Genomic DNA, 20,407 nt, shown 5'->3' with positions numbered 1-20,407 from the left:
GCTTTAGTCCAGAAATGTATTGTAAGTGTCTGCAGTTGCATACAACTTCATGTGTAATCAGTTTCCAACATATTTATTAAATTTGCAACACAGTAGTCTGGTCATTACCTTCTTTCCCTCATCATCCCTGGATATCTTATATACCTAAGTATTTAGGCATTTCCTCCTGCCCTTAGGCAATTATTTACTCAGTTGGTGACATCTTAGAATAACAAAACATGCCAAAGGGAAAGACAAGTCATTGGGTATCCATTATGTTTCGTTTTCAGTATGCTTTCCAACACCTTCCTTTTGCTCTGAATTTGTGTGATGTTGAGCAAGATGAATCTTTAAAACGGCAATTTCTGAAGAACATCTGGATCATTCTGACCATCCCCTCATGGAGCTGGAGCCATTTTCAACTGCATCTTCACTGGCAGCGTTTTCGGGAACCTAGTGGGCAGGACAGTGCAGAGAAAGAACGAAAATTAATTCCTTTATGTACTACAGGAGGCTTAGTCCTCTGACTGCCGTTTGCTCAACACAAAGAAAAGTCCTCAATCCGTGGTAAAGCGTAACTATTGCTTTTGGCAGGTTTCTAAATACAAGGGAAAAAAAGAAAAAAAAAAAAGAAAAAAAAAAAAAGAAGAGAGATGGGGTGGGCAGACGACGTCTAGTTTACTTCTGTTCCCTTCCCCCACCCCGATGAGCAGCTCTATCTGCAACCCATGTGGCTGGGAGGCAGCCACAGCCGGTTCCAATTCCTACTTTCCCACTCTGCGCCCCTGCTCGCTGCCGGGGCTGAGCCGAGCCAGGACCGGCCGCGGGCTTCCTCCCCCCGCCCCCCCGCCGTGCCGTCCTCCCTCTCCCCCGCTCCATCCGATCCTCCGGTCCCCCAGGGCACAGTGTGGGAAGTACGAATTTCCGCTGAGTTTTCTCGGCAACTTTCGGAGCTCGTCTTTCTCCCGCTCCCCGCTCAGCTCGTGGGCCGCGAGGGGCGGCGGCCCCGGCAGCGCTCCCGGCCGGCTCGGCAGAGCCCATGGTGCCGGGCACCGCGACCTGCAGCCGCCGCCGCCGCGCCTGCCTGCCCGGTGCGGAGCTCAGCCCGGCCCGGAGCAGAGGAGGGGCCCATTAGCAGCCGCGGAGGAGGCGGAGGGGATGCCGGAGAGACACAAAGCCGGCGGGGGAAGCAGCCCACGGCTCGTCCCGGGATGGGGGCGCCGCGCCGGGTCCGCCTGATGCTGCTGCCGCGGGTGCTCTGGGGCTCCGTCCCCCTCATCCTCCTGCTGCTGCCCGCGGCCGAGCCCATCTGCCCCGAGCCATGCGACTGCCAGCAGCACCAGCACCTCCTCTGCACCAACCGGGGCCTGCGCTCCGTGCCCAAGACTGCCGAGCCGCAGGATATCCTCACCTACAGCCTCGGGGGCAACTTCATCGCCAACATCTCCGCCTTCGACTTCCACCGCCTGGCAGGGCTCCAGCGCCTGGACCTGCAGTACAACCGGATCCGCTCACTGCACCCCAAGGCCTTTGAGCGCCTGGAGCGGCTGGAGGAGCTTTACTTGGGCAACAACCTGCTGCCAGCGCTGGCCCCTGGCACGCTCAGCACCCTGGCCAAGCTGCGCATCCTCTACGTGAATGCCAACGAGATCGGCCGTCTCAGCGCTGCCTCCTTCTCTGGCCTCGACAGCCTTGTCAAGCTGCGGCTGGATGGCAATGAGCTGGGCTCGCTGGGTGATTCCACTTTCTCAGGGCTGCCAAACTTACTCTATCTGCACCTGGAGTCCAACCGCATCCGCTGGCTGAGTCGCGGTGCCTTCACTGGCCTGGCCAAGTTGCGCTTCCTCGACCTCTCAGGGAACCAGCAGAGCTCCCTTCGCCACCCAGACATCTTTGGGCCGCTGCGCTCCCTTCACACCCTGCTGCTGGCCAGCAACAGCCTGCGGCAGCTGACAGGGGGACTCTTCCAGCACCTGCCCGGCTTGGCAAAGCTCTCACTCAGCGGTAACCGACTGTCTCACCTGGCTCCGGATGCTTTCAGGGGGCTGGGCTCTCTGAAGGAGCTGCGCCTGGAGGGGAACCTGCTGAGCCACTTACCTGCAACCCTACTGGAGGCGCTGGACAGCCTGGAGGCACTGGATCTGAGCCGCAATGCACTGACCGCCCTGCACCCGGCCGCCTTCAGCCGCCTCGGCCGCTTGCGGGAGCTCAGCCTGCGGGACAACGCACTGGCCACGCTCCCCGGCGAGCTCTTCGCCTCCAGCCTGGCCCTCTATCGCCTGGAGCTGGAGGGGAATGCCTGGAGCTGCGACTGTCGCCTTCGCGGCCTCAAGCGCTGGCTGGCGGCCTGGCACTCCCAGGGCCGCCTGCTCACCGTCTTCGTGCAGTGCCACCTGCCACCCGCCCTGGCCGGCAAGTACCTCGACTACCTGCAGGACGCCCAGCTGCCGCTGCCGCAGGACGGCAGCCCCTGCCCCGATGGTGCCTCTCCCTCCCCGCCATCCCCCGAGGGACTTGATGGCAACAGCAGTGCAGCGGGGCTGCCCCCAGGGCCGCCGCTGGCCGCCTTCACCGCCCGCCTGACGATGGGGATGCCCACAGCCGCCAGCCCCACGCCGGCACCGCTGCCAAGTGCAGCAGCTTGGCCCCGTCGGGCCGGTGCCGCCGGGATCCCGCCGCTGGTGTCCGACCCGTGCGACTTCAACAAGCTGTTCCTTCACAACCTGTCGGTGGAGGCGGTGGGCTCCAGCTGGGTGACGGTGCGCTGGGCCGTGCGGCCGCATCGCAGCCCCCGCCTGCTGGGGCCGGCGCGATTCCGCCTCCTCTTCGACCGCTTCGGCGCCACCGTCAAGTTCCAGCGCTTCGTGTACCTGCCGGAGCGCGGGGAGCCGGCGGCCACGCTGCGGGAGCTCCGCCCGGACACCCCCTACCTCGTCTGCGTCGAGGGCGTCCTGGGCGGCCGCGTGTGCCCGGTGGCGCCGCGGGACCACTGCGCCGGGCTGGTCACCCTGCCCGAGGGCGGCACCGCGGCGGCGGCGGGCGGGCCCCGCGGCCCCGACCAGCAGCTGCTCACGCTGGTGCTGCTGGCGGTGAACGCGCTGCTGCTGCTGGCGGCTCTGGCCGCCTGGGCCGCCCGCCTGCTGCGCAAGAAGGTGCTGGGCCGGCGGCGCCGGAAGGCGGCCCCGGTCCACGTGCGGCAGCTCTACTCCACACGCCGCCCTCTCCGCTCCATGGGCACTGGAGTCTCCGCCGACTTCTCGGGCTTCCAGTCCCACCGGCCACCCCGCGGCGCCGCCGCCTGCGCCCTCAGCGAGGCCGACCTCATCGAGTTCCCCTGTGAGCGCTTCATGGACAGCGGCAGCGGCCGGCACGGCGATGAGCACCTGCTGCAGCGCTTCGCCGACTGAGCCCGCCGGGGCCCGCAGCCGCCGCGGCGCGGCTGGGGAAGGCGGACGCCGCTCTGCGAGGGAATGGTGCGGGCCCAGGGGTCGCGGCCTCCGAGGGGATGGTGCGGCTCCGTGGCTGCGTTCAGCCGCCCTTACTGCGGGCCGGGGCTGAGGCTGCCTGTGGGACGGGGTTACTTCTGCCGGCACCTCACCGTTTTGTCAGGAATCGTCACTAACCCAAGGAAAAGCCCTGGCAGGCCGTAACCGTGCCTTGCCATGAGGTGCAAGCGGCAGGAGCTACTGCCAACAGCCGCCAGTGCCTCCCGTAAGGAAACTCAGAGCTGTTAATTTAAGCGTGCTGTTTTACGGGTGGTTTCTTGCAACTGCAGGTTGGGAACAAGTTCCAGTGAGCGGCCTGGCCCTGTGTGAGGAGCTTTGAACAGGTCTTTCCAAGGCACCAGCCCTTCCTAATCAAAAATTTGGATCGAGGGTCATCTTTTCATTGAACTGTTCACAACCAGGGAGTTCTGGAGGGCTGGAAATGTAGGGGTATTTGCTGAATAGCTTGAAGGCTGTGCCGTTTCAGCTCAAACCGAATGTGAGGCAATTTTATGTGCACAAGTGTGCTTTTATACTTTTTTGTAAACGAGAAACAATAATGCAGCTGGTTAGTTCTACAGGAATATATTGCTGACACCACTAAGAAAAAACTAACAGATTTTTGTAGAATGTTTACAAATGAGCTATTTCTAAATCGTTTTTGAATAAATACTGCTTGGTACTTGTACACATTGATGTGTGCTGTAGTTGTCTGGGTCCGTGATGGTCAGCAGATCACTGACCCTCACATAATCCATCTTCATTTCTAAATGGGTGGGTGCAGAGGTGAACTATTGATGGATAAATAATCGTTGGTGCCTTACTTCAGAAACAATAATAGGTGAGAATATTTCAGGAATGTGAAACAATCTTTATCCTAACAGGCAATTCTCTCCTAGCCTTAGCCTACTAAAGTTAGAAGCTTTATGTACCTCACTGTGAAATAAAACATTTTGTGTATTAATCTAGGTTATGTGTTTTGTGTAGCTGAGTGAGTAATGCTAGAGTTAAACCCTTATGCAGTAGTATACAATGTTTGAATTGTTTTGGTTTGTTGGTTGTTGTGGGTTTTTTTTTTTTTAATTAGGATTTTGCTTTTGGTTTCAGAGCAATGCTAAATCATTTTCTGGTCAGTTGTTCTCTACTTCTGAGACTTTTTCCTAAATATTTACAGAATGTGGTTCTGTTATTACAAAATATGGTGGTTTAGTTTACATTAATAATTCTCTCTGTGTGGTCTACAAATGAGCTAGTTAAAGAGGTCCAAATCAGGATTGCACTTTAAATGCAAATGTTTTAGATGGAGTTTGGTAAATTGCTGAGACCATTGATACAGCTTCTGCTCCTTTGAATTTAATGTGCAACCTCAGATGAACTCTGGTGGAACTGAATGGCTTGAAGGAAGTGTTAGTGTACTATGGAGACATTTGTCTCAATATCATGCATTCATTGCTGACCCGAGGTGTTCGTGACTACAAGTTGTTTATTACCATAATTACAAGTAAGCAATTGGAGGTGTTTTCTTTTTTTTCTTTTCTTTTTTTTCAGATGAACAAGTGTTTACAAAAGATACCATAGTAACTGGTACCTTCGGTTGGAGTTCAGTGACTGAATAGAGAGAAAAGACTTCATGTTCTAAGGGGAAAGAGTGTAGAGATCATTTGCCTTAATCTTTGTCTTTTCCATGGAGAAAGAAAAAATCGAAGTCTTGTTTCTTGGGTCAGTAGCAAGAAATCCTTTGGGATTTCATTTTGACAGGCTGTAGTTTTCATGAATATCAGGGGCCAAACTCGATCTTCAGTGTATAGATTAAAATTCACTGCAAGAGATATCATGTAGAATGGAATTAAAATTGAGGGAATGAAGTATCAGGTTTCATTTTTTTGTTAAGAATTTAAAATTTCTGATCTTTTGGACACCTGGGTGCTTTTGGCCATTTATGATTGTGGAATACACCACTGTTTGTTGTTAGAAATGCAGTGGGATTATTGAGTAAAGCTGTGTATCACACTAACGTTAGCTCTATCACTGGATATTCTTCCAATGGGAGATGCATAGATGCTGTACATGGTTATAGTCAATTGTCAATAAATCCATTTGCTGAAAGAAAATTTGTGTCTTACCTTGTATCTCATCATGCATCCTTCTTCAGTCATAGATTGGCTGTAACTTCTTCATTTTATGAGCACGAGGACTGTGGACAATGTCTCATCATTCTTTTCATATCTTTTGATATGAAACAACATACATAACGTTTTCTATTTTGTTTTTAATATGTTTGGACAGTGCAAACAAAAAATAACTAAAAGTTCTGAAACAGGTAGACCACTGTCTCAAGATAAGCTAATAAGGTGTTGTTACATCAGTGAACTATTGATCCTTTATGAGGAAAATTAAGAAAAAATGAATGTTTGGGATCACACCAGTAGTTTATACTCATTGTAAGTTAAAGTTCTGAGGGTTTTTCAGTATTATCAGGCTAATGATAGCGTGTCTTGTTCAGCATATGCATGTTGTTCTAATTAATAATTCACTGCTTCTATTTGAATTGTTGCAGACATCTGGAGAAATGCTAGAATGAAATGGAACTGGCTTTTTTGTTCCAGCCTAGGAGAAGTAGATACATAGATCTGCACAACAGCAACAACTAAAATAGTTCACAGAATCAATCTGTTGACTTTTTAAAAGCCACAACTTCTGTAACTCTAGGAATACTTATGGGCTTTGTCTGCAGATATTCCTTGCAGCATCTTTGCAGGGAGGGGACTGTACTAACAGGTGGTTGAGGAAAGAAATGTCAGTGACATTTCTTGAATGATTGAAAAATGTACATATAACATGACTCTGTTTTTACCAGTAGCATTTATGTATATTTGGGTCTTTTTTAAAGCAAGCTCCTTTCTAAAGAATGACTGCAAAACCAGCCCTTTCTAAATGGATGAATCTGCCCTCAATTTGTGCTCAAAATGTTTATCCTTCTAATAGAAATAGTTTGACTGCCGTGTGCTCTCGTGGAGCTCAGGGAAGAGTGAATTGAGTACTGTTCTGCTGAGTAATTACTGAGCATGTTATATATCAAAGATTGAAAATCACCAAAATACTGCCTCATCAAATTAAGTGGGCTGCTGCTGGGGAGTCTGCAAGAAGTACCAGGGCTTCCCTAGTGTCAGCACTGCCTGATTTGGCAGCCTCTGTCACCTCCTGCTCCCCCTCTTCAGTTCCTGACTTCGCTTCATCCAGCTGGCATGGTTGGTTGTGCAGCTGGAAGGTTAACTCTGAAACTGATCCTCTGGAAAATAACCTTTCCTAGCACCTCCCCTCTCCCCTATTTTTCATCCAGCTCAGTTTCTTTGATTCTGGTTAACTCACACAAGTGCTGAGTGTGGAGTTCAGAGGCAGGAAAAAACAGGCAAAGATGGGAAGCTGCTGGACAATCTCGGTTAGTCTTGACATTCAGTTTTGCCACAGTCTAAGAAAATCTAGGCCATTCACATTAGAGAAAAATCCTCTGCAGGTGATATAAATTTACTGGAAATTATTAATGATCTGCAGAATTGAAAATGCTTAGAACTTCTCTTCAAGATCCTAGAAATATTGAGGTTACCGCATAGGGCTAGAGAGAAAGAATCTGGAGAGAACAGAGGTACAATGGTGTCAGTGAATGTCTGCGTGTAGATAAATGGCCCTTGTCAAAAAGCACTGTTTGACTATCAGAGCCTGAGTTAGCACAGTTAAATTTATAAAAATGTTGATTTCTAAATGTAAATTTCTTTATTTTCACAATGCACTGAAAGTGCATTTTAAAATATCATCAACATTTGAACCCTTGGAAGAAGAGACTGTACAGTATGCATGTCTCTTGTGCCTTCTCCCTTCTGCTCCTTCCTGGAAGAGATTTGAAAAATGAGGATTTGGGAGGAAAAAAAAAGTCTGCTCCAGGATATTTATTTGTCTATTCATCAGGATATTTATTTAACTAGCAAACTAACTTTCTGATTGTAGGGCATGAGTCTACAAAAATAATTTGTTTCCATGACAGTATACATATTTGTAGAAAACTCCACCAATGAACAAGAGAAATGCTATTTGATTTCCAAAAACCTGGCTGCTTCCGCTAATTCATATTTCTCTGGCCACCAAGGGTATACATATGTTGTGTAAGGTCCATGAGTGAAGGTTTAGTTTAAAAAATTCTTTTTAAAAATCAAATTAATTCATTAAATCTGACAAATTATGCATGCATAGGGATGTACTTGATTTTTTCATGTGGGCAACTCCTTTGAGACAAGTTGTTTCATAAATGTTGAATCTATAATCTGATATTTTCTAAGTAGAAATGATGAATAAGTATTAGGAAACAGTGTGTGCGGGATGTTGGATTTGTCCTTTTTGCTCCATGCTAAATATAGCATTGTTTTGGCAGCCTATCCAAATACTGATGTTGTGTTTTTCTCCATAAAAAGTTGAGTTTTCTCAAGTGCATACTTTAATTCCCATAGATATTAAATTCCTGTAGAAAAATAGCCAATTGTCTTTAAACACAAATATTTATCTTAGTGTCATTGTACATTATTTATAGAGATGCTCCTTGATGAGTCTTTTTAAATAAATTGATATATCATTTGTTTTAACAAACAAGACCATAAGAATTAGAATGAATAATACAGTATGAGTAAATAGTTGGAAGAAAACTGTTTCAAACATAATAGACATATTTACTAAAAAAGAAGAATCTGACACTTTAAAGAGATTTTATGAGTTTTTATGCTGTGACACACATCTCCTTTGTTGTTTTTAAAGGTATATTTATTTGTAGTTTGATAATCTAGGTTTAATAATTCTATGTTGTAGAAATAAACTGTTTGTTGTCCAGAAATGGGAAGACCCCTGCATAAATAAATCTCTGAAGCTATTGAGTGTGAAAAAGAAAGTTGGCATACTGTTAAAAGTATTTATTCTCACCGAAGTATAACCTGATTTTTCATTGCAAAGTACATTTGAAGTATTGCCAAGCAAAGCAGTCCTTAGCTAATAAATTGTGGTGTTTCTTGACTTCAGATATAGGCATAATCCTGTTCTTTACTTTACTGAGGTGGTTTTTTTTTTAATGTCCCGACAAACGTAATCTTTAATGACTTTTTTTTTCCCCAAATATTTAAATTTTGTGTATATTTAGCATTTCAAAATATTTTATTGCACTTCTGAGATCCACCCGCATGGAACCTGTACCAAGAGAGAATCTGAACAAACATTAAAGCAATCTGTCAGTCAACATATGCATAGCACTTTGTAATATAGCAAGTGCTGATAGGTTGTGAAGTGAGTGGTTTATTTTTTAGAATATTGTGAGAATGGATGCCCAACAAAACATTCATGCAGAGTCACAGCTGTGCCTTCTAGTGATTGCAAATGTCTTACTGTAATGCAGCACCTGATACATCAATCTGGGCTAGTCTAGTTCATTTTGCTTTGCCATGTGAGACTAGAAAAAGAAAAAAAACAACTTGACTATAAGACAAGAATTCAAGGAAATAGAGCGGATAAGGTTTTGCGAAGTCCTTGGCAAAAATCCCGTTAGCCAGCATTTTCCTGGTTCACTTAGCTTCTCATGTGTGCAATTTGTTTCATTGTCATTAGTTCAGTGCATGTTTGTTTACTTGTAGTAAATATTTGGAAATAATTTGAATAGCTGAAGAAGGCCTGGACAAATATAATAGATAGGAATCATATACAGAAAGATAATGAGACAAGTTTTCTCATTGAGAGATTGATATATCTCCTAAGGGACAAATAGATCAGGGATGTTGTCTTTGAAATAAACCTCAATGTCAGTTTTAAGTCAATAAAGGAATATTCTTTCCATGGAACATGAAGAAGGTAGGAAGGTTGTAAATAGTTACGTGGTGTTCTTATTTAATTCCTTGCCAAGAAGAGCCAAGATCAGCATTTGTTCACAAATTATATTACATGGAGATACACGTGTATCCTATCTGGATCCAGAAAAGTTCACTGAAACTATCTCTGATTCATTGTTACACTGCTGTACTTCATCCTGACAGTAAGAAAGACCTCTTTTGATATGTCCAAATCCATATTTTAGTACAATATTTAGCTTCTCATCTGTCATTGTACCATTGACACATCTATGATTGTACCATTTATTTTCCTCGTCTTGCTAAATATTGAAATATTGAAGTTAAAATTTCAAAGCTGCTCACCACTGTAGCAGCCTCTATCTCACTGCTGTAAAACAATTTGAAGTAGGGGGGGTTATGCAGTAGTGATACCAATCAGATGAAAGGTCAAAAACCATTTCACTGTAGAGAAACACTCTCAGGAAAAGAATGGTTTCAGAAAAAATATGTTGTTTATAACTGAAGGATAACATGGTTTATTTGCCGTTACTATGTCACGATCTAAATCTTGAACAAGCATGCTGCAAGACAGGGAGCATATGTTAGACTTATGAGACAGTTTGGAGTGTTGCTCAGTACATACAGCAGATGTTCTAGCTTGCCTTTTTCTATTTTTTTTTATTTTTTTTCAGCAACAGCTTAATCCTTCTGTTTTCACTCCATGAGAGTGAAAAGACTTCAAGACTCTTAATCTCTTAATGTAGGTACCCATCAGTAATAGGTCTGTGGTGATGGAACTAATTGTATTGGAGGACTGTGCTCTAAGATGTTCGGCTTAAAAAGAAATATATAACTTCTCAGATCTGATCAAATTGGAGAGATGAGCTTTAGTGTTAACTGACATGGAAATGTCTGTCTCAGCTGATAATTACCAAAGAGGGAGAATCTTTCATGAGCATTGCTGTAAGTTTCAGCTGATAATTACCAAAGAGGGAGAAGCATTGCTGTAAGTCGTTAATTCTGAAATTTAAAGACATTACCATAAGGACCCAATTAATTAATTTTCCCTGAACCAAATTTCTCCTCTTCCTCTTGTTGCCTAAAACCATATAATCTAAAATATTTTGTCAAAACCTTTGGGTTTTCTTTCTCCCAGCATCCCTCCTGTATTAGGTATTGGCAGTATAAAACTCTGTTACAACTGTTTTAATGCAAGCGTGGCAGAAATAACTCAGAGCCATGTGTACTTACTGAGTTCAAGATGAAAATGAATGAAGTAGTAAATAAGCCAAAAATCTGGAACTTCCCACTAGTTCCTATAAGCCTGGTGAAGGTACTGGGATCCTTGCTGTACAGTTCTACTTGTGCTTTCCACATGAGTTCTATTCCTGTTGTAGCTCTACCTTCTCCTGTGATCTCACTCCTTGTCATAGGGTTTGTTTTTTTTTAGAAATTTGGGGCATTCAGGCCAGTAGATGTTTGGTTTTTTCCTATCTGATTTTTAAATTCTGTATAATGGGAGTTTGTTTTGGCTTGTTTTATCTGTTTTGAAATAAGAGAGAACAATCATTTACAGCCTACAGATAACAGCCAAAATGCAGTCTGTTCTTAGTAAGAAAAGGAAGGAGTATTGAATTTTCAATAAATCCTGCTTAAATGGAAGTTATTTTGTTCGGGAATAATTCACTGGAATCTCACTGATACTATTCTGCTGCATAAAGTGCAGAGCCTTTTGGTTTTCCTGCTAGGATATATCCCTAAGAACCTGAGACTGTAGAGGTCCAGCCCAAAATAAAGACATCCCTTCCTTCCATTTCTGTGGCTTAAATGCAAAAGAGATTCTGGATCAGCATCTTTGTCACCAGAATGGCTAAGAACTTTATTTATTCTATCACATATGTATTGACCTAAGCTGACGTGGTAACTAGAGAGTTATAAATAGTATTCACACTAAAGGGAACATCAAAAACCTGACATTTTTGAAGATGAAGTCTCCTTAGTTTTCCTCTGTAAAACTGAAGTCAGCACAGACTGAAGTAACTGGCAGTTTGCTGAAGGTGCTAACAGCTCTTTGAGGTGTCTGTAGTATATAATTGGGTGCACTTTCAAATAGTCTCTCATATATTTGATTCAGAAGTATTTAGAATAAGTCCCAGGCAGAAAATCCTAATGAATGCCAAACTGTTAGCTTGCAGTGATACTAATCTACTCAGATGTTGGATTCATTTGTTTTCGTTGGCACTTGCAAGTGCACCTGAGGCATACCTGAATTTCAGTCTGATCATATGCTTTTATCCAACCTGCTAAAATCACCCACTGTTCCAATTAGCACAGCTGTACCTGTAAACCTCTGCCATTCTCACTTACAAGTTTTTACTTTTAGCCTTTTCACTATTACTATGGTAGAAAATAATCTTAATTTACAACCTCCTAGGCCTTGAGGTATGCAGTTGCTTATGAAACAGGAGAATTGACAATTTTTCCAACCTTCCAAATACAGTCAAACTCTAACAATCAGAACAGGTTTGTTTTGATTTTTGTTTCCCACACACACCCCCACACCATTGTGGCAAAAACCATGATGGATGAGAGCTTTGCCATATACTACATTTGCCAAAGTCTTCCAGAAGTGAGAGTAGTGGCAGGACTCAAACCTATATGCACTAGAATAATCATTTGGCTGTTCAGATTTGGAGCAGTACAGAATTTGAGCATGTGAAAAGCATCACTAGAAACTGATTTTATACTGTAGGACTTACAAGTTACTATATTGTGGGGCTTTTCCTCAAAATGTTTTTTGTCCTCCTCCCTATTTTATTTTGCTTCTCTACCTGGCTAGAGGCTTTCAGATTAATACAGTAAGAATGACTGGAATATGTGTTTAAGGATGCTGAGCATCCTCTCAATGTGTCTGAGAAGCTGGAGGTGCTTAGACAATACGTTGTCTTACAAAATGTGCAAAATACAGATTTCAAGAGGCATCCAAGTTCAACATTATGGTCATTACACGGATAGCTGTCCAAATTTATGTGTTATACTCCCTGTATCTCCCACTGTGTCTCTCCTGTTATCCTCCGTGTTATCCTCCCTGTATGTCACTATTAGCTGCTTTTTGTTTCTCTTTGTGGTCTGTAATGAGGGGTCATGTTTTGTATCTCTTACATTGCGTTTTGACCTGATTCTTCTGTAGCCATTCAGGTTGCATTTTTCTGCAGCATGGCAAATAAATATATTGGGTATTGTTTTTTTATGTAGTATCAATAAAGTACAAGTAAAAAGGAATTATGGATTTAGGAAACGTGTTTCTTGCCTAAAGCTTTATCATTCAGCTGACAATAATGCAGGCAGACAGCCCCAGTGATCTATGTGATCTATTTTGTCTGATTCTTCAGAACAACTCCTGCCCCTCCTGAGAGGGAAAAGCTGTCAGACTTCTCCTGTTCCATGTTTGTGATCTTTTAGTTTTGGTTGAAACTGGTTTCTAAGTTTCTTGTCAGACAGAGGTAAAATCCTGACATACTGCCCAATGGTAGAGCTTTTATCACCTATGTGTGTGTTTTCACTTCGAAGAGTTTGCATAGCTCCTGTTTTTCAGACAGTGTCCTTTGGACCAAAAGTGATCAAAATCAGACAGGAACAGTCAGAAATGAATTTTTGTTCAGAAATCTGAATATTCAAAACAAGAGTAATTAATACATTGTAAAGAGGAATTCTGAATCTGGCATAATTCTCTAAGACTAATTTCATTTTAGGTAGCTTCTCTTGCTGGTCTCCCCTGCAGGGCTCTCCCTCTGTCCCATGCCACCCCTCTGTGCACTGCTGGCATCAGCCTGCATTTCTCAGAAGCCTTTGGCAGTTGATTTTTTTCTTGAGTTTTGGTTTGGGTTTTTTTTTTTTGCTGTATAATAGGCCTTGTCCATATCCCCTCCTTCTTTGACTTTTCAGGTTTTTAAACATCAGGATTATGGCAACTGGGTCACTACAGCAAAGCTGCCAAAACTGAGTCATGACCTCTGTGTTTTGAAGTCAGGGGTCAGAGTTGATGCTTTATCTGCTTAACTGCAATGCTGAAACATTTTAAATAACCTTTGTTTCATAATTCCTCTGCCCTTTTAGTGTCCTCAAATGGTCAATTTACTCTTCTGAAAAAGTAAGTGGAGTTTTCCTGACTCATTTTTTCCATGTAAATTCATTATGTCTGACCCATAAATACAAACTTCCAGAGAGCACATACTTTTCATCTGAAAAGGTCGGAATGGCATGTATTTTCCTGAGGGCACAGAAGCCCTCTCAGTATATCCAGGAAGACTTTATTAACCATCCATTTAAAATTACGTGAAGTTCTATATCTCTTTGCAAAACGGATTGTTTTGGAGAACAGCATTGGATATAACTGAAACTATGTTTATTATATATTAAAAACAAATTTAAACTACAGGATTAGCGCAAAAACCCACAGTTGCTTACAAACCCTCCAGATTAAATAGTTATTCCTAGAATTATTTGTTTTATTGGTGCAAATACATTGTACCAAACTGGTGTAGCACAACTGACCCCAAGGCAGCCCAGTTTTTGCTAATTTCAATGGATCTACAGCAGACCTGAACTTGAGCCAATTTTTCTGTTTTCCTGCTTCTGCTGCAAAATTTACTTGTGGATGTTAAGAAGAATTGGTGGTCCATTTAAAGAAGAATCTGATTAAACAAATCAATTGTTTATCTCTTTCACGTAACTGCGAAACTGTACTCTCATAATTGGTGAAGCAGTGTGTGAAACTAATTGATTTCCGGAAAATATTCATCTGTGATTCAGCTACACCCGTTACGCTTCTTGGAATATCACACGGAAAATCAAGCTACCAAAAGGAAACATCTGTTTGTATCTAAAAACACAAATATTTCTGAAGTTTAGCAACACGAATTCTTCTTGGGGCTGCCACCGCTTACATTCAGCTCTGGAGCAAATACCAAAAGGATACTTGAGGTGACCTTTTGTATCAGATTAAACAAAATGAGAAAACACTTGGCAATCACACTTCCTCTGCTAGGCCATGGGAAACAGCAGAGCAGAGGAACAGATACAGTAAAAACATATTAATTCAATCTTGTTTGCTTTAGAAGAGTCCAGCAGTGGAAAGAACAACTAACTGTGAAAAACCTGAGGTCTCTGTAATTTGGCACCTCTTGAAGACTGTCTAGATTGTCCTGACAAGGGCTATCTCAAGCAGCAATAAGACTGGAGGAGATGGAGAAAAACAAAGGACTAGAAAACATTATCAGAAATGGGTTTATTTCCAGAGCTATTTCTTAGGGGGTGAACGTCCCAGTGGACTTCAGTTTTAGTATCAGTGTTCTTGTTGCATGTAAACATCCTGGGTTTAAATATTTTTTTTCATGTATTTCTTTAAAACACTGTGTGGATTTCAAAGTTCCCTGCACCTCGGTTATTCGGTGACTCCCTTGTTTGTTGATGTGCTAAGCAAAGCTGGTGGAGGGAAACAAACTGTAGTTTCCCAGTAAGGTTAAGCTGGCACAAACTTTTCAGAACGCTGTTAAAATGACAGTCCTGTTTGCTGGTGGATGCTCATCCTCTCCATCTGTCCATCCGGAACATGCAGGGTAATAACGCTACTGATAATATACATTGCTGCTGCTTGCTGCTTGTTGGCAAGGCAACTGGGTTGTTTATTTGCATCTGACAATGCACAAACGATAGGGATAGTCAGCTCTACTAAGCAAATTATAGATCTATGATCAAAGGACATCCGACTCTAAAAGGTGAACGGATAAGGCAGTCCTCAGGGAAGGGAAGGTGAATGCAAATGTTCACCTGTTATAATGATTGGCATTATTATGCAGTAGTCCTTAGTACACTAAGGACTCACTTAAGGAGGTTAAATCTTAGACCTTATGTGCAGTAGGGATTGCTTGGTTTGGCTTGCTCAAGCTGGTTGTTCCATACCACAGGTGATTCACTGCCTGTTGCAGCCTGCCTCCATGGTGCCTCGCTCTGTGCTGTTGCCTTTTGTCCCAGCATGCTCATATCTCAGAGTCCTTCCCTTGTGTGCAAGGGCTTAGCATCTGCAGGCTTCTCCTGACTGGACGGGATGCCATGGACACCCCTCCTCCTCCTTCCAGAGGGGAGCAGCTGCAAGAAGAGTGGGAAGGCACGAGGACATTGAGATTTCCACCACAGCCGTATGCAGGCAAGCAGCCCAGAAGACCAACTGCAGCTTCCAGACCAGTTGTGTAGCCACTAGGCAGGAAAGGGAAAACAAGAAAAGGGAGATTTTTGCCTGCAGACAAACCTTCAGCAACCACAAGAATGATGGCCAAACAAGGCCAAACAGGGTAGCAGCATGCAGAACCTTTGACCGGGTTATGAAAATTCAAGGCCAAAATTGCTCATAGGGATGTTTTGGCCAACTGAATTGTTTCATTCTTCCATCTCTGTCTAACAGACAGGAGACAGATCTTCCTGTTTGCTTGGGCTTTTTCAAAAGTAAGGAATATGAACTCTCTCACCACCCCATAGCCCCCCTTGGCCATCTGTGCACTGAGTAGTCAGAGTCCACTGAGGACAGAATTCTCTTGAAAAATTAGGGTCCATACACACTGCCTCTGGCAGCAAGGTATCATAGCAGTAAGCAGGTCTAAAGGCAGTTTAAATAGGATCACAGACTCTTCCTGGCTCTGGGGCAGCTGGAAGGAGAGGTTCCACAGCCAAGTTCCATCTTTTCCATACAGCATTTCTGCTTCTCTCTTTCTCCCTTAACAGGTTGCTGTACATCGCACTCACTTTCCCAGGCTCTTGGCATGAGACTTGCAGCTGTGGGTTGACGCTGTCAAATTACAAGTAATGGCAAATATCACATTTCTTGCAAATAAAAGCAATTTCTTTAAAGCTGCTGAAAGTCATGGGAAACTTGCATTGCTGCATCAGGTCTATGTGTAAGCTCCCATCAGGGTGATGCTGCTGTTGCCTGGATGCTATAGGATAATTTTTAACAAGTGAAGGTGTACTGCCATGGAGTTCTCTTCTACTGATAAGACACATGATGATATGTGGGCAGGTGCATAGAATTAAACTCAAGTATTATTCAGGTATTATTAAACTCAAGCTACAAACAAAGAAGGTAACTAAGACCTGTAGGTGGCGTTCTAGCATGAATGCATTTTCCTCTGCTCTCACACGAGATCTCATTGCAATGTGCAGGGTGTGGAGAAATTCCCTGCTGCAGCTGATTTGCCCAGATTGGTAGAAAAGCTCTTGGGGGAAGATTTGGCCTCAGGAGAGAGTTTCCTAGACAGAGGATTTGACTGGCAGTGGTGCATGCCCCTGGAGCACGTGGCAGGCTCAGCCCTGAGAAGAGCACAAGGCACACACTTATTTAATCATCCATTCTAACAGTCAGGCTACTCACTGCAGGCACTGTGCAGATTTTCTGCATGTACCTCTCCTCCTTGAATCTCCCTTCTTTTCTACTCAGAGCCAGAGCTTGGTAAGAGCCAAAACCCCTACAGACTCTGTAGGGCCAGAGAGGATGACTGAAGGAGAACACTGTACTGGATGTCCAAAATAGTAGCTGAATTTATGGAACTAGGGATAGAGAGAAGGGAGCACAAACATATATACATTTCTTAAAATGCAACCCTTATGTTCTTTTGGCTTTTTCTGCTTCTGTCTCTTTCCTTCTCTTTTTTTGTTCACTCTTTTTTCCTTCTATTTTTTTCTCTTAACTCCTTCTTACTGACATTGTTCCTACACATCTGTTAGAGCCCTTACAGTGTTCTTTCTGGCTAAGTGTTCATTAACTTTTTATGCTATATTGCAGAAAAAAGTGGATTAATTATGTTGTGAAGATTCCCAGCATCTCTCTTGACAGATTTTCTCATGGTAACTTTGACCCCTCTCCTGAGCACAGCTTCCCTTCTCCTTCCTTCAAAAGAGATGTGAAGCTTAAAAATCAACTCATTTAAACCCCTTTGAAAGTCTTAGTTCAAGCACATTTCCTCACAAGTTCCTCCTTGGGGATGCACAATTTGCCTCTTCAAAATTTCGATGTTGTCGCACATAATTACAGAGTTGATGTATTAAGATTATAAACAAGCCAAGTAATTAATTTGATAATGTATATACAAAACTGAATGACACAAAAAACCTTGGCACATGTATTCTCTGCTTGAGTTGCCCTGGTAGTCTGCAACTTCCATGCCTCAAGGCCTTTTATGTACAGCGGTACATGGTTTCTCCAGAAAACAGTGGCACATTTCTAAGGCGCTAGTTTTCTTTGCCCCTTTTCTTCCTGATTTACTGTGATTCCTTTTCCCAATACAAAAACACAGTTATTTCTTTTTCTTCTTTGTTCAAATGTCCTTACTTGAGTTGGTGAATGAATTGATGTCTCTTTCATAAAATCTGTAAGTATATTTATTGTGAAATTAGTAATTTTCAGTCTCTAACCACTTTCACAAGCACAGAAAAAACAGCTTCCTTAGGTTTCACCCTCCCTCTTGCTGGAGGCATATGAAGTTCAGTAGATGATGTTTGGTTTAAAGACTGACTAGAGACTCTTGGGTGGTAAAGTAATGATATAATTCTGCTCTGATATTGATTGCTATTCCATTATTATGTCACAAGTTCAACTTAAATAGATTTCCACAAATTATTTCAACAGGAGAACATTTAAACAGGGTAACATACCTCAGATCCTTAGGGCCTGTCCAGCCTCATGCATTACATTGAAAGCAAGCTTCTTGAGGAATCTGGGGCTTTCTTCAGCAGTTCTCAAAAACAGTAACATATTTCAGGTGAAAACTAGATGAAGGTTATTAGTTCTTCTTGGGTTTTACTGTTAATATTAACCAGACAGGTGAATTTTGGGGAAAAAGTGGAAGGAAACTAATAAACACCTTTTATAAAAAACTGTCGTAGGTAATTGAGTAGGTATTTGGGAATATATCTATTTCATAGGATATGGAGGTGCAAACCGAATTGACTGCATTCCTGTTTGAGTACTCCATGCTAGTCACTACATTCCAGAACGCTTCTTCAGCTCTCTCAGCTTCTTCTTCACCTAAAAGCCCTATGGCACTTCTGATGAGAAAGGGCATTGCCTCCAGGACTTATCTCCTCATTTAATATTTTTCTTGCAAGTTTTGTTGTTTCTGTGGCAACAATTTTCATGTTACTTCCTGATCCAGTTTTCCTCTAGAACCTAAATAAGCGTCACCTCTTTCAGAGTACTGAAGGAAACCAAAGAGTCTTTATGTTTTCTATCAGCAAATTTGTATTAGCAAATTTTGCTAATAAGTAACATAAATGGAAATAACTTCATCAGACTAGAGGACTTAGAGAACAGAATTAGTGAGAAGTTTACTTCAAAGCCATCTAGACACAGTTCTGGGCAACTGGCTCTGTGTGTCCCTGCTTGAGAAGAGCGTTGGACCACATAACCTCAGAGGTCTCTTCCAATTTCACCTCTTCTCCTCTTGTGATTTTGTGACTTAATTTTCATCCTTATCCATTTGCATTATTTAAGTGGTAACTGAAGGCATTTTCATCAAGCTACAAGAAGAACTGTTGGTTAATGAAATGTATTGTTTTTTTCCCTAGCCACATACACCAGAATATATCTGCTGAAGAAGTTCAGTAAAAGAAAATCCAGTACCATCCATTTTCCTGACTAACCAATCCCACTACAGCTGAATGTCCAGCAATAGTGGGATTGGTTAGTCAGGTTGGTTTAGATGTTTTTTGGAATGAAAATGTGCTCTTTGTTGTCAGTGATGGATTTCAAAGATCACTTGGGCCTGTGTCCCTTGGACCTGTTCAGATCACTTTCAGCAAAAAACAGTCATTGGTAAATTCAGTCATTCTTCCTGTCTATCTACAGCCCACAAACAGTCACTGCTTTTCCCATGCAGTACCTGAAACAATCAGCAGAATTTTATTATGATCAAGGTTTCAGTGTGCTCCTCAGTAAATCTGAGAGTTGAGCTGTGTTACAGAATTCAAATATTCCTGATAAAGTCAGTCAGTATTATGAACAGCCATCTAAATAATATGGAAGTTTTAATCAGGTGGCCCACCTTCATAATTACTAATTTCTCCTTGGAGTAACTATCATCACAACAATTACAATCACCTTTGGTGAAAACACAGGCACAGACAACCACTGACACTGGGTCACAGCCAATTTAGAAGTCACCAGAGTAATTGCCAGTAATTTGCCCAGCTGCAGTCATCTGTGCTTTAATTTAAATTTTTTTTTCTGTTAATTCTCCTTGTGGTTTCACTTTGATCAGGGAAGAAGTAAACAATGCTATTACTGGGCAGCACTTGTAGTTACTGTGTTTTGGTTTGGAGAAGGGTTTTGCAGAAATACTGAAGGGAATATGAAAATGGTTTTCATTTACACTTCCCTGGTGCCCTTTTAGAGCCCTCTCACAATGAATAAAACATTATTTTTTTTTCCTCTCCCAGAAACATCATAAAAAACCCTCAGCAACCCTGTCAATTCCAGTCATACAGAAATTGCAAGCATTAGCAAAACAGCAAATTTGCTGTTCATTTTAATTTGCTTTCAATAGTTCAAATTGTACTGTTCTCTATCTTAAAAAATCCCTCTGAGAGAACTGGAAACAGACTTAGAGAAAAAAGAAAAATCTCTCCTGCAAAAATGTGGTGGATCAAGAATTTGGTAGTTTAAGGAAAATAGCAACATTTATGTAAAGCTGTAAATCTGAAATGCTGTCATGCATATCAGACTGTAAAACCCTCTCTAGAAAATAATGTTAGATAAGGAAAGAGGGCTGGCTTTTTTCAGATGAGGGAAGTCTTATATATGAGTTTTAATGCTTAGCTTCCTGATGAAAATACAGACTATAATCTTGGTCCATATGAAGTTTTGGCTTGACTTAGTAAGTTCTGGACAGTCTTGACAGTACCTCCCTATGTTTCAGAGTTTAGAATTAAGTCCCTGAGTTCTAGACAAAGCTTTTCTTCCTGTTACCATCTGATGAGGCATATTTGATAGTATAAAAACCTGTAATAATAATTTCTGTCAATAATAATTTCTGTAAATGG

At 42.8% G+C, this 20,407-nt stretch overlaps 1 protein-coding gene across 1 annotated transcript; it reads left to right on the top strand.

Annotated features, from left to right (window-relative positions):
• Positions 1-1,002: 1,002 nt before the first annotated feature.
• Positions 1,003-4,152, top strand: TRIL (TLR4 interactor with leucine rich repeats). Its single transcript, XM_041411583.1, has one exon. The coding sequence runs from the start codon at positions 1,191-1,193 to the stop codon at positions 3,384-3,386; it is 2,196 nt and encodes a 731-aa protein (XP_041267517.1). The 5' UTR covers positions 1,003-1,190; the 3' UTR covers positions 3,387-4,152.
• The last annotated feature ends 16,255 nt before the right edge of the window (positions 4,153-20,407 follow it).

Source organism: Onychostruthus taczanowskii, unplaced genomic scaffold (genome assembly GCF_017590055.1).
Source record: "Onychostruthus taczanowskii isolate IOZ18803 unplaced genomic scaffold, ASM1759005v1 scaffold36, whole genome shotgun sequence".
Lineage (NCBI taxonomy): Eukaryota > Metazoa > Chordata > Aves > Passeriformes > Passeridae > Onychostruthus > Onychostruthus taczanowskii.
Note: the sequence above shows the minus strand (reverse complement) of the source record. Positions and strands in the feature narration are given on the sequence as shown.

Bases quoted from the DNA above. Each gene is read 5' to 3' on its own strand.
- TRIL (XM_041411583.1), top strand. From the start codon at position 1,191: ATGGGGGCGCCGCGCCGGGTCCGCCTGATGCTGCTGCCGCGGGTGCTC.